Here is a 17,262-nt window from a genome sequence, read left to right as displayed (position 1 = left end):
TACCTGTATCTGTCTGAGGTGGTCTTTCACTTTATTCACATGTTTACATTCTATTCGTTAAAGTGATTAGTCTGTCAGGTGTGATTTAACTTTGACTCGTCTCTACAATCAGAAACATAAACACAGACAACAGTTTACACAGATCTCTTCTCACGATCTCATCAGGTCCAGGGTCTCTTCAGGCCTCTTCAGGTCTCATCAGGTCTGTTTGGGTCTGTTCAGGTCTGTTCAGATCTTATTAGGTCTGTTCAGGTCTGTTCAGGTCTCATCAGGTCTGTTTGGGTCTGTTCAGGTCTCATCGGGTCTCTTCAGGTCTTTTCAGGTCTCATTAGGTCTGTTCAGGTCTGTTCAGGTCTGATCAGGTCTGTTTGGGTCTGTTCAGGTCTCATCGGGTCTCTTCAGGTCTCTTCAGGTCTCATAGGGCCCCTTGGGTCTCTTCAGAACTCATCGGGTCTCTTCAGGTCTCTTCAGGTCTCATCAGGTCTCATCAGGTCTCTTCGGGTTTGTTCCGGTCTCATCGGGTCTCTTTGGGTTTCTTCAGGTCTGTTTAGGTCTCATCGGGTCTGTTCCAGTCTCATCAGGTCTCATCGGGTCTCTTCAGATCTGTTCCAGTCTCATCAGGTCTCTTCAGGTCTGTTCCGGTCTCTTCGGGTCTCTTCAGGTCTGTTCCGGTCTGTTCCGGTCTGTTCCGGTCTCATCGGGTCTCTTCAGGTCTGTTCCAGTCTCATCAGGTCTAATTGGGTCCCTTCAGATCTGTTCCGGTCTCATCGGGTCTCTTCAGATCTGTTCCGGTCTCATCGTGTCTCTTCAGGTTCGTTCCGGTCTCATCGGGTCTCTTCAGGTCTCATCAGGTCTCTTCAGGTCTGTTCCGGTCTCATCAGGTCTCTTCGGGTCTCTTCAGGTCTGTTCCAGTCTCATCAGGTCTCATTGGGTCTCTTCAGATCTGTTCCGGTCTCATCGGGTCTCTTCGGGTCTATTTAATGAAGCTGTAGACGAAGGAGCCCCCTATGACGGCCAGAATCACGCAGCAGCAGAAGATCATCATTTGTTTCTGCAGAGAAGAAGAAAACAGTCACATGAAGCTAATAGAAGGCTAATAGAAGGCTAATAGAAGCATAATAGAAGGCTAATAGAGGCCTAATAGAAGCCTAATAGAAGCATAATAGAAGGCTAATAGAGGCCTAATAGAAGCCTAATAGAAACATAATAGAAGCCTAATAGAAGGCTAATAGAAGCCTAATAGAAACATAATAGATGGCTTATAAAAGCCTAATAGAAGGCTAATAGAAGCATAATAGAAGCCTAAAAGAAGGCTTATAGAAGGCTTTAACCTGACCCTGAACCAGGATTTAACCTGAGCCTGAACCAGGATTTAACTTGAGCCTAAATGGTGATTTAACCTGACCCTGAGCCAGGATTTAACCTGACTCTGAACAGGGATTTAACCTGACTCTGAACGGGGATTTAACCTGAGCCTGAACCAGGATTTAACCTAAACCTGAACCAGGCTATAACCTGACACTGAACAGGGATTTAACCTGAGCCTGAACCAGGATTTAACCTGACTCTGAACGGGAATTTAATCTGACTCTGAACAGGGATTTAACCTGAGCCTGAACCAGGATTTAACCTGAGCCTGAACGGGGATTCAACCTGACCCTGAACAGGGATTTAACCTGAACCTGAACAGGGATTTAACCTGAGCCTGAACCAGGATTTAACCTGAACCTGAACCAGGATTTAACTCGAGCCTGAACCAGGATTTAATCTGAGCCTAAAAAGGGATTTAATCTGACTCTGAACAGGGATTTAACCTGAGCCTGAACCAGGATTTAACCTGAGCCTGAACCAGGCTTTAACCTGACTCTGAGCGGGGATTTAACCTGAGCCTGAACCAGGATTTAACCAGAGCCTGAACCAGGCTTTAACCTGACTCTGAGCGGGGATTTAACCTGTGCCTGAACCAGGATTTAACCTGAGCCTGGACCAGGATTTAATCTGCGCCTAAACAGGGATTTAACCAGAGCCTGAACCAGGCTTTAACCTGACTCTGAGCGGGGATTTAACCTGTGCCTGAACCAGGATTTAACCTGAGCCTGGACCAGGATTTAATCTGCGCCTAAACAGGGATTTAACCTGAGCCTGAACGGGGATTTAACCTGAGCCTGAACCAGGATTGAACCTGAGCCTGAACGGGGATTCAACCTGAGCCTGAACAGGGATTTACTCTGAGCCTGAACCAGGATTTAACCTGAGCCTAAAAAGGGATTTAACCTGAGTCTGAACGGGGATTTAACCTGAGCCTGACACAGACTTTAACCTGAGCCTGAACCAGGATTTAACCTGAGCCTGAACAGGGATTTAACCTGAGCCTGAACCAGGATTAACCTGAGCCTAAACAGGAATTTAACCTGACTCTGAACCTGGATTCAACCTGAGCCTGAACCAGGATTTAACCTGAGCCTAAAAAGGGATTTAACCTGAGCCTGAACGGGGATTTAATCTGACTCTGAACAGGGATTTAACCTGAGCCTGAACCAGGATTTAACCTGAGCCTGAACCAGGCTTTAACCTGACTCTGAGCGGGGATTTAACCTGAGCCTGAACCAGGATTTAACCTGAGCCTGGACCAGGATTTAATCTGCACCTAAACAGGGATTTAACCTGAGCCTGAACGGGTATTTAACCTGAGCCTGAACCAGGATTTAACCTGAGCCTGAACGGGGATTCAACCTGAGCCTGAACAGGGATTTACTCTGAGCCTGAACCAGGATTTAACCTGAGCCTAAACAGGGATTTGACCTGACTCTGAACCAGGATTTAACCTGAGCCTAAAAAGGGATTTAACCTGACTCTGAACGGGGATTCAACCTGAGCCTGAACCAGGATTTAACCTGAGCCTAAAAAGGGATTTAACCTGAGTCTGAACGGGGATTTAACCTGAGCCTGACACAGACTTTAACCTGAGCCTGAACCAGGATTTAACCTGAGCCTAAAAAGGGATTTAACCTGAGTCTGAACGGGGATTTAACCTGAGCCTGACACAGACTTTAACCTGAGCCTGAACCAGGATTTAACCTGAGCCTGAAACAGGGATTTAACCTGAGCAGGAACCAGGATTAACCTGAGCCTAAACAGGAATTTAACCTGACTCTGAACGTGGATTCAACCTGAGCCTGAACCAGGATTTAACCTGAGCCTAAAAAGGGATTTAACCTGAGCCTGAACGGGGATTTAACCTGAGCCTAAACAGGTATTTAACCTGAGCCTGAACGGGGATTTAACCTGACCCTGAACAGGGATTTAACCTGAACCTGAACAGGGATTTAACCTGAGCCTGAACCACGATTTAACTCGAGCCTGAACCAGGATTTAACTCGAGCCTGAACCAGGATTTAATCTGAGCCAAAAAAGGGATTTAACCTGAGCCTGAACGGGGATTTAACCTGAGCCTGAAACAGGGATTTAACCTGAGCCTGAACCAGGATTTAACCTGAGCCTAAAAAGGGGTTTCACCTGAGCCTGAACCAGGATTTAACCTGAGCCTGAACAGGGATTTAACCTGAGCCTGAACCAGGATTAACCTGAGCCTAAACAGGAATTTAACCTGACTCTGAACGTGGATTCAACCTGAGCCTGAACCAGGATTTAACCTGAGCCTAAAAAGGGATTTAACCTGAGCCTGAAACAGGGATTTAACCTGAGCCTAAAAAGGGATTTGACCTGACTCTGAACCAGGATTTAACCTGAGCCTAAAAAGGGATTTAACCTGACTCTGAACGGGGATTCAACCTGTGCCTGAACCAGGATTTAACCTGAGCCTAAAAAGGGATTTAACCTGAGTCTGAACGGGGATTTAACCTGAGCCTGACACAGACTTTAACCTGAGCCTGAACCAGGATTTAACCTGAGCCTAAAAAGGGATTTAACCTGAGTCTGAACGGGGATTTAACCTGAGCCTGACACAGACTTTAACCTGAGCCTGAACCAGGATTTAACCTGAGCCTGAAACAGGGATTTAACCTGAGCCTGAACCAGGATTAACCTGAGCCTAAACAGGAATTTAACCTGACTCTGAACGTGGATTCAACCTGAGCCTGAACCAGGATTTAACCTGAGCCTGAACAGGGATTTAACCTGAGCCTGAACCAGGATTAACCTGAGCCTAAACAGGAATTTAACCTGACTCTGAACGTGGATTCAACCTGAGCCTGAACCAGGATTTAACCTGAGCCTAAAAAGGGATTTAACCTGAGCCTGAACGGGGATTTAACCTAAGCCTAAACAGGTATTTAACCTGAGCCTGAACGGGGATTTAACCTGACCCTGAACAGGGATTTAACCTGAACCTGAACAGGGATTTAACCTGAGCCTGAACCACGATTTAACTCGAGCCTGAACCAGGATTTAACTCGAGCCTGAACCAGGATTTAATCTGAGCCAAAAAAGGGATTTAACCTGAGCCTGAACGGGGATTTAACCTGAGCCTGAAACAGGGATTTAACCTGAGCCTGAACCAGGATTTAACCTGAGCCTAAAAAGGGGTTTCACCTGAGCCTGAACCAGGATTTAACCTGAGCCTGAACAGGGATTTAACCTGAGCCTGAACCAGGATTAACCTGAGCCTAAACAGGAATTTAACCTGACTCTGAACGTGGATTCAACCTGAGCCTGAACCAGGATTTAACCTGAGCCTAAAAAGGGGTTTCACCTGAGCCTAAACAGGGATTTAACCTGAGCCTAAACAGGGATTTAACCTGAGCTTGAACGGGGATTTAACCTGACCCTGAACGGGGATTTAACCTGAGCCTGAACGGGGATTTAACCTGAGCCTGAACCGGGATTTAACCTGAGCCTGAACAGGGATTTAACCTGAGCCTGAACAGGGATTTAACCTGAGCCTAAACAGGGATTTACTCTGAGCCTGAACCGGGATTTAACCTGAGCCTGAACGGGGATTTAACCTGAGCCTGAACCGGGATTTAACCTGAGCCTGAACCAGGATTTAACCTGAGCCTGAACCAGGATTTAACCTGAGCCTGAACCGGGATTTAACCTGAGCCTGAACCGGGATTTAACCTGAGCCTGAACCAGGATTTAACCTGAGCCTGAACAGGGATTTAACCTGAGCCTAAACAGGGATTTACTCTGAGCCTGAACCAGGATTTAACCTGAGCCTGAACGGGGATTTAACCTGAGCCTGAACCAGGATTTAACCTGAGCCTAAACAGGGATTTAACCTGAGCCTGAACGGGGATTTAACCTGAGCCTGAACGGGGATTTAACCTGAGCCTGAACGGGTCAGGCAAATATCACTGTCTTCCTCTCCATTTTAGTTTAATCTTCAAAGTGTGACAGTACGAACTGACAATGAGACAGGGGAGCACAGAGTAAATAATTAGGAGGTGAGGCTATTCAGACACAGGTGAGACAATCAAGGGAAGGTGAAAATAATAAGGGCAGGGCACACAATCAAACAAGGGGGAAACACACAGAGACAGGAAGTGACAAGGTGACAAAGTAAAACAGGAAATGATCTCTACATAATGAAACAAATGAAATAGTAAACAAGACTAAATCGTAACAAGAACACAGAAATAAACTAAATAGAAAACTAAACATTAAGAACTCGTGACAACAAGAGACAAAGTGACAAAGTAAAACAGGGAATGATATCTGAACCCAAAATACAAATCAAAACCATAACTAAACTGGAGACTCGTCAGCACTGGAACCTGTGAGACGAGATCACAGGTGGTTTGTTCTGTCCTGCACATCAAAGACTGTAAATGTTGCTCTGTTAGAAACAAACTGATGTTTCGCTTTGATCTAAAATGATGATTAAAACTTCAACACTGTCTTTACAGTGTTTATAAGTGTTTAATAATATCCAGAGACGTTCTGGTTCATTGTATTCTTCTGAATCTGATTCACAGACGTCAGTATGGACTGAGCACTCCTCTGATACTACAGCCGTTAAAGACACTGATAGCTGACACGCTAGCTTTCTAACATTACACTCTCTGCTGGTATCATGCTGCTGTTTGCTATGGTCAAGTGACCATTTACCTGGAACCACCTGGTTTCTTGGAGCTCATTGGTCATTTCCTGTTGTACTCATAGATGCCTGAGTTCACATTGTAGTCTGTATCTGACACTAGAATCAGAAACACTCTAATATACTGCCGGGGCTCGAACCACCGACGTCCTACAGGGATGATCCAGCAGTCTCAGCTGCTAACGTGGCTTGTGTCAGTCACGTTCAGTTAAATGAAGGAGCTCTGACTGGTTATAAAGTGACGAAGAACCCTCAGAGGAACCACAGAGAACTCTACAGGAACCTCCGTCTGAACTCACCCTGCGAGCCTCCTGCTGGAACTTGGCCGCTTTCTTGGTGTCGGCCACGGCTCGCTCCACAAAGCCCACTGATTGGTCCATGTTGCTCTCGATTCTGTCAATCATCCCTCCCTGAAGAGGGCGGGACAAGACAGTCAGACACATGCTGTAGTCACAAAACACAGGATAGTGCTGCTATATATATACAGTATATACACACCCTAGGGATGCGCAATATTATCGGCACGTTATCGGCCGATATTGGCTTAAAAATGAACTATCGGACATCGGCCAACACGCCGATATAATTAACCGATAAAATAATGGGCTGCTGCATACTTGATTAAATGAACGACCTCGGCGCAATGTCCCCGGTGCAAAGAAGACCTGCGCAGCGCAGCGTGATGACGTCACGTGTGTCTACCTGCAGCATCAGAGAGTTAGAAGACAAAATGTCCGTGGTGTGGAAGTTTTTCAAAGTGTCCGAAATAGACAGCAAAGCTGCTCTTTGCAATGACTGCTCAGCTCCGGTGATGCGAGGAGGAGCCAAGGCAAAGTCTTTCAACACTACAAACGTGATTAACAATCTCAAGACCCGTCTCCCCGACCGTTGTAACACATGTGACAAGAGTATCACCATTATAATGTACGCTAATTCCAATACAGAAGAGAGTTGATGATCTCTGCAATTAGGTGTGCGGGAAAAAAATATCGGTGTCGGTATCAGTAATTGGCTAAACGAGTTGTAAAATATCGGCATATCGGATATCGGCAAAAAATCCAATATCGTGCATCCCTAACACACACATATACATATGTGTGTGTGTGTGTGTGTGTGTGTGTGTGTATATACTGTATACATATATATATATATATATATATATATATATATATGTATTTACAGTACATATACATAAATATATATAATATATAATATAATATAAATGTGTATTAAACTCACGTCACGATCAGGGTTTCACCTGACAGTGAATGGTGAATGTCTGAAATCAGACCCATCCATGTTTGAGCCCAGGCTTTACTAAACTTAAACTTTATTACTCAAGTTTAAACAGGTCACAGGACTTTAGACTTTAGTGACATAAAGACACATTATCGTAGCTCGCACAGTTTTCATGACATCACAGTTTAAGTTGAACTTTATAAGGAGTGTGTGATGCGTGGAGTGTTGGGTACTAGAATGGTGATGTCATCGTTCGTGTGGGGAGCAGCTTTGAAGTGAGCACTAGTTAAGACTAATCTCAACCCAGTGACTGTATATGAAGACGGTCTCCATCTGCTCTCATTGTACGGAATTAGAATAGAATACAACTTTATTGTTCCCAAAGGAAATTCTTGTGCCAGGTTGCTCCAAAGTTACATTGCAGAGAAATACCAAATAACCCAGATAGAGGTGGAAAATATAATAAACAATACAATATAAAGTGTATATGGGTTAAATGCAGAGAGGCAGTGCTTAATATAATCACAACAGTACAGTAAGATATTTACAACATTAAGCTCAGTCGATAGTAATGGTGGCACTTACACTGACATTTGTCATATTTGCAGTGAAAAAAAAAAGAAAACCTTATAATGCATGAGACCAAGTGAGACAGTGAGATACATATGTGACAGTGCATGGTCAGGCTTCAGGACGATCCTCTGCAGTGACTTCATGACATGTGAAGTCAAAGCCACTGGTCTGTAGTCACTGAGGGTGTTTGGATGTTTGTTCTTTGGCACAGGAACCAGGCATGATGTCAGTCATCATGCTCAGGCTCAGGTTCAACATGTGCTGAAAGATACCACACAGCTGAGTGGCACATCCTTTCACATCCGTTCATCTCATCGTATGGACACACATTTTATGTGAATATCATCCATCATCTGGCATGACTCGATGCACACCGCTTTTTACTGGAAATACTGGAAACGATGTACCTCATATAAATTAACCATATTTCTGCATTGTTGCACTCCTCATATTTGCACTATTATCTTTGAAGAAAAAATGTATTTGACGCATATTTTGATTTTCAGACGAAGCGATTACCTGCACGCTGCCTTTGTTTACATTTTCCAGGGCAAACAGGTAAAGTGAGTGACACATGGGCAGGTAAAGAAAGCAGGAGGAGATGTTTTGTTAAAAACCACCACTAAAGCATGAACAGGACAAAATCAGCAAAGAGATCAGAGGTACAGCTTTGTCCACAGGGGGCGCCAAAATCAACACAAACTCAAAGCTCCTCAAAGGAGCTTCATGTATGTGAAGTGTTTCAGTGCTGTGTGCATTCTGTGCGTGTACCTGGTTCTCCACCAGCATGGCGATGTCCACGAACATGTCGTGCAGCTCTTTGATGCTGCTCTCCAGCCTCATGATGTCTTTGTGTCGAGCCTCGATCTCGTTCAGGGCCTGCTGGTTGATCTTAGAGTCCATGATCTGAGGATGTAACATGTTATAACATGAAATGACGCAAACACACACTCCAACATGTGATGAACACCTGAGCAGATTCAACAGGTGGATGACTGTTGATCAGACTGCGTGAACACATCATGAGTAATGGTCACTTTGTATCATCAGAGCAGATAAACCTGAGTCGGAGGTGATCCTGGACACAACTGATGACTTTAAAGTCTGTTATTGATTAATCAGCCCGTGACTGATGTATCTGTAAATGTATATGTATTGATATTGTATATTAAAGGTTTGTGTGGTTGTGTTACAGTGCCTGTAACACCCCCCCTCCTCACCCCTGCAGTGAACACAGCAGAGTTTCCTCCCTCCAGCATCTCCTCCAGCTCCTCGTCAGTCGTAGCTTTACCAGCTGTCATGGAAACAGAAATAACATTATATCAATGTTTACTCCTAACAGTGTCTGTAAACAAAGACATATACAGACAATGGATTTTAATAAACAGATACATGTGCCACAGTGATAAGGATAAGCCATCAGTGAAGAAACTCCTCCCCTTGTACCTTCATCCCAATACTTAACAATAAATACAATAATTAAGCTACCACCACAACCCAAGCAGCATCGCCGACTCCACCAGACCCAGGCGCCCTTCATGCAAACTCCAGGTACTGACATGCAACGATTCCTGGTGCCAACGTTACATCCGAAGAGGAAACGGCATAGAGCAAAGGATGTTGCATTTGTTTTGGCCCCAGCTGGCATTATTTCTCCTCATCCAAATCCACTGACTTGTTTTAAGTGCTTCGTCTGACATCTCCTTTACTGCCTTTCACGGACTCTGTCCACGCACTCCCAGTTCTCCCAGTAATGAGATAGTTGATCGTGCTATGAACTGTTTACATCCCACTTCTACTTCGACAGTCCCTAACTTTCTATCCTCTCTGTTCAGCTTCTTTCATACGCTTCCTCCACTGAGTCCTCCCAGCGCACCGTCAGCTCTCCTCTGACTCGCAGACCTTGACACCATGCCAGGCCTCAAGTCAGAGCAAACTAAACGCAGAAACACGGACTGATCACGACGTTATTGATTCAGGTCCAGAGCATCAAAACACACGGATCTGCGTCCGACCTGCTCCTCTCCTCACGTCTGTCTCCTCCCCATCCAGCATGATAACTCTGATAAACTCTGGAACTAAAGCGTGCAGCCACTCAATCGCCGGATGACCGTGACATTTGTAAATATATACGGTCTGAATACATTTTAGAAACATGTTCTAGATATTTCACAGACCAATTCAATAATAGGAGGGGATCAGAATCTGGTTGATAGGCTGAAAGACTCAGCTCCTTATTGAATGGCCTTACTTTTCTGCAACCTTGAAAAGATATGACATGGGTGAAGAATTTGAGTCCTTGAAGGCCTTGAGTTAGAGCAGTCGCTAATAAGGTGCTCTCGCCTTCCTGTTAACTGCACAGACGCACAAGGCAGGGTCGTTCCTCATCTCCACAGCTTTTTGCCCTGGCCCTTGAGCACTCGCCCAACCCTCCACATTCTTTGGGACATGTTGCACACATTATTGGAACCTGACCCCCTCCTGATGCTGTTTGCAGTCTCTGATCGGTTTTCCCAGCAGCTGATACTCTACACACTTATCATGGCAAAAACACGTATTTTAATGTTTTGGGAAACAAACAGAAGCCCTGCCAGTTAACTGACAGCTGGAAGAAACAAAGCTAAAAGTCTGGCTGCTGGAGAGAATTCAGCTCTCACTCTAATAAACCGACGCACTCTGGCAAACTCAGGGCAACTATACGACATCGATGAGTGCCGTACAGTCCCGGAGAGGGTGGGGGGGTAAAGGGGATAGTTGTTTGTTGTTGTTTTGTTTTTATTGTCTTCCTCTGTTACTTCATTGGCTGACTTGTGTGTCTGCTTGTTGTTGTCTTACATGTATAATGAGATGAATCTATAATACTGAACGTGCCGTCACTGCGTGTAATATTCTGTAAAGTCAAACGCACTGATCTCGAGCTGCCGGGCGATGCGTCCTTTGCTCTTGTCTCTGAAGTCGACCTGAGCCTCGTTGTACTTCGTCATCACCTCCACAAACTTCTTGGCCAGAATTGCATGCTGGGAAAAAAAAACACACGTTCTGTTTATTCAGTGTTTCATGAATCAAACCAAACAGCATTTACAGCCGAGGTGTTAATACTGAGCTCTCTGTTGATCGAGTACCTGTTAGATGACTAATCGCTGCAGCTGCAGTCTTATTGATTTATCAATCATTCATTATTTATTCATTCATCCTTAATCTATGCAGGGGACCTCATCACGTATCCTAGCTTCCTTCACACTGACTGTGAGCGTGTGAATGATCCTCATCGAGCATGAGACGATGTTAATGTGAGACATACCAATGCAGAGCTTTTACGTTAATAACATCTGTTCTTATCGTAAGAGCCTTTTCAGCTGTAGCTGCAGGTGTGAAGAACGTAGGGTAATAAACTGCGACCTGTGACCTTTGACCTCCAGCAGCCCTGTTAAAAGTTTCTGACCTGTGATTTACGTATCCTGAGGTCAGCCGACGCCCTCTCATCTGTGTTTGACTCAAGCTGACGCTCAATACCTGAGACACACACACACATACACACACACACACACACACACACACATAGGGGCAGAAACACACAAAGGGTTATAATGCTGTCCATAAAGTAGTGATACACACAGTCATCCACTGTTCATACAGACAGACAGACAGGCAGGCAGGCAGGCAGACAGACAGACAGACAGACAGACAGGCAGGCAGGCAGGCAGACAGACAGACAGGCAGGCAGGCAGGCAGGCAGGCAGGCAGACAGGCAGGCAGGCAGACAGACAGACAGGCAGGCAGGCAGGCAGGCAGGCAGGCAGGCAGGCAGACAGACAGACAGACAGGCAGGCAGGCAGGCAGACAGACAGGCAGGCAGACAGGCAGAAAGGCAGGCAGGCAGACAGGCAGACATGCAGACAGACAGACAGACAGGCAGGCGGACAGACAGGCAGGCAGGCAGACAGACAGGCAGACAGACAGACAGGCAGGCAGGAAGGCAGGCAGACAGGCAGGCAGGCAGACAGACAGGCAGACAGGCAGGCAGACAGGCAGGCAGGCAGGCAGGCAGGCAGACAGACAGACAGACAGGCAGACAGACAGACAGGCAGACAGACAGGCAGGCAGGAAGGCAGGAAGGCAGGCAGGCAGACAGACAGGCAGGCAGGCAGACAGACAGGCAGGCAGGCAGGCAGACAGACAGGCAGGAAGGCAGGCAGGCAGGAAGGCAGGCAGGCAGACAGGCAGGCAGGCAGACAGGCAGGCAGACAGACAGGCAGGCAGACAGACAGGCAGGCAGACAGGCAGGCAGACAGGCAGACAGACAGACAGACAGACAGACAGGCATACAGGCAGACAGACAGACAGACAGACAGACAGACAGGTAGACAGGCAGGCAGGAAGGCAGGCAGACAGACAGACAGACAGGCAGGCAGGCCTTCAGGCATACAGGCAGACAGACAGGCAGGAGGGAAGGCAGGCAGGCAGGCATACAGGCAGACAGACAGACAGGCAGGCAGGCAGACAGACAGACAGACAGACAGACAGACAGGCATACAGGCAGACAGACAGACAGACAGACAGACAGACAGACAGGTAGACAGGCAGGCAGGAAGGCAGGCAGACAGACAGGCAGGAGGGAAGGCAGGCAGGCAGGCATACAGGCAGACAGACAGACAGGCAGGCAGGCAGACAGACAGACAGGCAGGCAGGCAGACAGACAGACAGACAGACAGACATCTGATCGGGGAAAATAAAGAGAAACTGACTCTTGAGTTTGTTTCGGCCGTTGTTGGCTGACTTCTTGATCTCGTTGGTGAGAGCTTCAACATCGTCCTGTGTCTCTGACACACACACACACACACACACACACACACACAATTGATGTCATGAATATTTGGTTGATCAAATAGAGAACAGTAAATCTATATTGATATGTGTTTGTCTCTGTCGGGTCTCTCTCCGTGTGTCTGGTCTCTTCAGTCTCTGAGCTGCAGACTTTGCCCCATGTTTCCTGTTTGCTGCTTCAGGAGACCGCTGGGCTAACCAAGCCAGTGTCCACCACCGGATTCCTGTGTTTCCTCCATGACAGGCACTCGTCCCACTCAGATTTCAAGTCCCCAACCTCCCCCAGGATGCATGGGAAACTTACAGAGGCGGAAGACGTTCCCAGTTCACCCTCACTACAAGTTCAGGTCCACCCGGTCGGTCCGGCAGCCTTCACCCCACTTGATCCAGCTCACCAGAGAGTGGTGATCTTTGATCTTTGACCTAGGGGGTTCTGGTACCAGTAAACTTATGTACGCCCCATGAAGGAACATGGTGTTTGCTATGGCCAATCAATGACCAACACAGATATCAAATATCAAAACATCACTGGGGGTCAGATTGGACGGGCCGTTCCTCCTAATCAACTCCCTCCAGGTGTCTCCATCATTGCCCACGTGAGTGTTGAACCTTGAACCAGCAGAACCTTTTCTGGGACTCCATCCAGAGACTTCTGTGCATACTCAGAGCCTTCCTCTCCACAACCATGCAGTCACAAAGAGGCCTCTAGTTCCCCAGGTAAAACTCCAACACCGAGGCTCTCAGCATGGCCGGCTATGGCCAGCCCTTTTAACATTTATCAGCAATCAGGCTGTTACAAATATGTTCTCACATAGATATCAGTTATTCCTTTTTGACGAGTAAGAATAAGGACTACAGATAATATGTTGAAAAAGGATTGTGGCATTTCTGATATGTCCGACACATCCGAAATCCATTTCTGATATGAGGGCGTCGTCTCGATAAAATACCACAAAGCCATTGGTCACCGTATGACGTCACAGTAGTTTGCATAGTTTTGGATATGTGCGTACGTCATTGAAGATATCTACAGTGACCTTTTTAACTGGTGGAAATTCCTTTTTTGATATCTACAATTCAAAGGGAATTGTAGATATCTACAATCAACATTGCTACGAGTGGGAATGGGTGTCCTGAATTGAATACTGATTAAATGAGGGCTTGCCATAGGCCGGTGCCTCTCACCCTAAGCAGCATGGGAACAGCAGAGAGTCCAGCCCTCTGCAGGAGTTTGGTTTCAGAAGAAATGCATTGGGTGGTTCAGAGAGCCAGGCCTCATCAACACCCTGTTTATAGCTGTGCGTTTTATAATGTGTGTGTGTGTGCGTGTGTGTGTGTGTGTGTGTGTGTGTGTGTGTGTGTGTGTTACTCACTCTGGTCAGACGTGGGGGCTGACAGGATGGTGGAGTAAAGCTTCTTGATCTCTGTGACGCTCTCATCGATCTTATCAATGCTGGTACGGATATCTTCAATCTGACACACACACACGCACACACACACACACACACACACACACACACACGCACACACACACGCACACACACACACACACACACACACACACACACACACACACACACACACACAGTGACTGCATCATTTATCTGACAGGTAAGGCTGGAGACAGGACAGGTGAGGAATTGAACCAGGGCCTTAGCCTCTGTACAGTGGTCGCTTCACTAGGTGAGCTACCATCAACCCCCCTGACATGATGTGTCTCTCTGCCCCCCCTCCCCTGTCTCTCTCTCTGCCTCTCTCTCTTCAGTTTAAATTTACACTGAACAAAAATAAAAACGCAACACTTTTGTTTTTGCTCCCATTTTTCATGAGCTGAACTCTAAGATCGAAGACTTTTTCTATGAACACAATAGGCCGATTTCTCTCTAAATCTGTGTTAGTGAGCACTTCTCCTTTGCCCAGATAATCCATCCACCTCACAGGTGTGGCATATCAAGATGCTGATTAGACAGCATGATTAGTGCACAGGTGTGCCTTAGGCTGGCCACAATAAAAGGCCACTCTAAAATGTGCAGTTTTATCACATAGCACAATGCCACCGAGGTCGCAGGTTTTGAGGGAGCGTGCAGTCGGCATGCTGACTGCAGGAATGTCCACCAGAGCTGTTGCCCGTGAATTGAATGTTCAGACCACGTGTAACCACACCAGCCCAGGACCTCCACATCCAGCACCTTCACCTCCAAGATCGTCTGAGACCAGCCACCCAGACAGCTGCTGCGACAATCGGTTTGCATAACCAAAGAATTTCTGCACAAACTGTCAGAAACCGTCTCAGGGAAGCTCATCTGCATGCTCGTCGTCCTCATCGGGGTCTCGACCTGACTGCAGTCCGTCGTCGTAACCGACTTGAGTGGGCAAATGCTCACATTCGATGGCGTCTGGAACTTTGGAGAGGTGTTCTCTTCACGGATGAATCCCGGGTTTCACTGTACAGGGCAGATGGCAGACAGCGTGTATGGCCTCGTGTGGGTGAGCAGTTTGCTGATGTCAGCGTTGTGAATCGAGTGGCCCATGGTGGCGGTGGGGTTATGGTATGGGCAGGTGTATGTTATGGACAACGAACACAGGTGCATTTTACTGATGGCATTTTGAATGCAAAGAGATACCGTGACGAGATCCTGAGGCCCATTGTTGTGCCATTCATCCACGTCCATCACCTCATGTTGCAGCATGATAATGCACGGCCCCATGTTGGAAGGATCTGTACACAATTCCTGGAGGCTGAAAACACACCAGTTCCTGCATGGCCAGCATACTCACTGGACATGTCACCCACTGAGCATGTTTGGGATGCTCTGGATCGGCGTGTACGACAGCGTGTTCCAGTTCCTGCCAACATCCAGCAGCTTGGCAGCCAGTGAAGAGGAGTGGACCAACATCCACAGGCCACAATCAACAACCTGATCAACTCTATGTGAAGGAGATGTGTTGCACTGCGTGAGGCAAATGGTGGTCACACCAGATACGGACTGGTTTTCTGACCCCCCCGGACCCCCCCAATACAGTGAAACTGCACATTTTAGAGTGGCCTTTTATTGTGGCCAGCCTAAGGCACACCTGTGCACTAATCATGCTGTCTAATCAGCATCCTGATATGCCACACCTGTGAGGTGGATGGATTATCTGGGCAAAGGAGAAGTGCTCACTAACACAGATTTAGATTTTGTGTTCATAGAAAAAGTCTTCGATCTTTGAGTTCAGTTCATGAAAAATGGGAGCAAAAACAAAAGAGTTGCGTTTATATTTCTGTTCAGTGTAGATTAAAGCTTTAAACGACATCTTTACAAACCTGAGCAAAGAAATCGTCCATGAACGCCTCGTTCTCCACAGGAATCTCAATGTCATCTCCTCCATCACTTTTCTATCAAACACAGACACACACACACACACACGCACACGCACACTCGCACACACACACACACACACACACACGCCCACGCCCACGCACACACACACACACACACACACACACACACACACAAACATACACAGAATTGATGTGTGAATACAATTCATAAACACATCATCACTTATCAATTATAAGTTAATATTATTAATAATTATTATTATATTTTCTCTGATCATTTGTTAATGAGCAGCAGGATCATTAAACATGACCTGTCTGAGCATGCGTCACAGAGTGTGACAGAGGGAGAGGGGGTGGGGCTAATCACAGGGTCATCATGGGAGGTATGATCAAATATAAATCAAGCATAATGTTCTCTTTGAAGACCCAAAACTGTTTGTAGTTTTTAACAGTTACAGTGTTAGACTACAGATACAGTGTTAGACTACAGACAGTGTTACACTCCAGCTACAGTGTTAGACTACAGATACAGTGTTAGACTAAAGACGGTGTTACACTCCAGCTACAGTGTTACACTATAGATACAGTGTTAGACTACAGATACTGTTAGACTACAGATACAGTGTTAGACTACAGATACAGTGTTAGACACAGTGTTAGACTACAGATACTGTTAGACTACAGATACTGTTAGACGACAGATACAGTGTTAGACTCCAGATACAGTGTTAGACACAGTGTTAGACTACAGATACAGTGTTAGACTAAAGACGGTGTTACACTCCAGCTACAGTGTTACACTCCAGCTACAGTGTTACACTATAGATACAGTGTTACACTATAGATACAGTGTTAGACTACAGATACTGTTAGACTACAGATACTGTTAGACTACAGATACAGTGTTAGACTACAGATACTGTTAGACGACAGATACAGTGTTAGACTACAGATACAGTGTTAGACACAGTGTTAGACTACAGATACAGTGTTAGACTAAAGACGGTGTTACACTCCAGCTACAGTGTTACACTCCAGCTACAGTGTTACACTATAGATACAGTGTTACACTATAGATACAGTGTTAGACTACAGATACTGTTAGACTACAGATACAGTGTTAGACTACAGATACTGTTAGACGACAGATACAGTGTTAGATTACAGATATTGTTAGACTACAGATACTGTTAGACGACAGATACAGTGTTAGATTACAGATATTGTTAGACTACAGATACTG

At 46.1% G+C, this 17,262-nt stretch overlaps 1 protein-coding gene across 1 annotated transcript in view; it reads right to left on the bottom strand.

Annotated features, from left to right (window-relative positions):
- Nucleotides 1–973: 973 nt before the first annotated feature.
- Nucleotides 974–17,262, bottom strand: part of stx3a (syntaxin 3a) — a 16,849-nt gene continuing 560 nt past the window's right edge. The window contains exons 2-10 of the mRNA XM_069676882.1: nt 16,002–16,073; nt 14,068–14,167; nt 12,616–12,690; nt 11,313–11,383; nt 10,779–10,887; nt 9,091–9,164; nt 8,642–8,776; nt 6,358–6,468; nt 974–1,051 (exon numbers count right to left, since the gene is read on the bottom strand). Of these exons, the coding sequence (XP_069532983.1) occupies nt 974–1,051; nt 6,358–6,468; nt 8,642–8,776; nt 9,091–9,164; nt 10,779–10,887; nt 11,313–11,383; nt 12,616–12,690; nt 14,068–14,167; nt 16,002–16,073 (825 nt within the window). The remainder of the gene's footprint in view (nt 1,052–6,357; nt 6,469–8,641; nt 8,777–9,090; nt 9,165–10,778; nt 10,888–11,312; nt 11,384–12,615; nt 12,691–14,067; nt 14,168–16,001; nt 16,074–17,262) is intronic.

The sequence above is a fragment of the Semicossyphus pulcher genome, unplaced genomic scaffold (genome assembly GCF_022749685.1).
Source record: "Semicossyphus pulcher isolate SPU_LCO1_2020_fin unplaced genomic scaffold, fSemPul1.0.p SCAF_27, whole genome shotgun sequence".
Classification (NCBI taxonomy): domain Eukaryota; kingdom Metazoa; phylum Chordata; class Actinopteri; order Labriformes; family Labridae; genus Semicossyphus; species Semicossyphus pulcher.
Note: the sequence above shows the minus strand (reverse complement) of the source record. Positions and strands in the feature narration are given on the sequence as shown.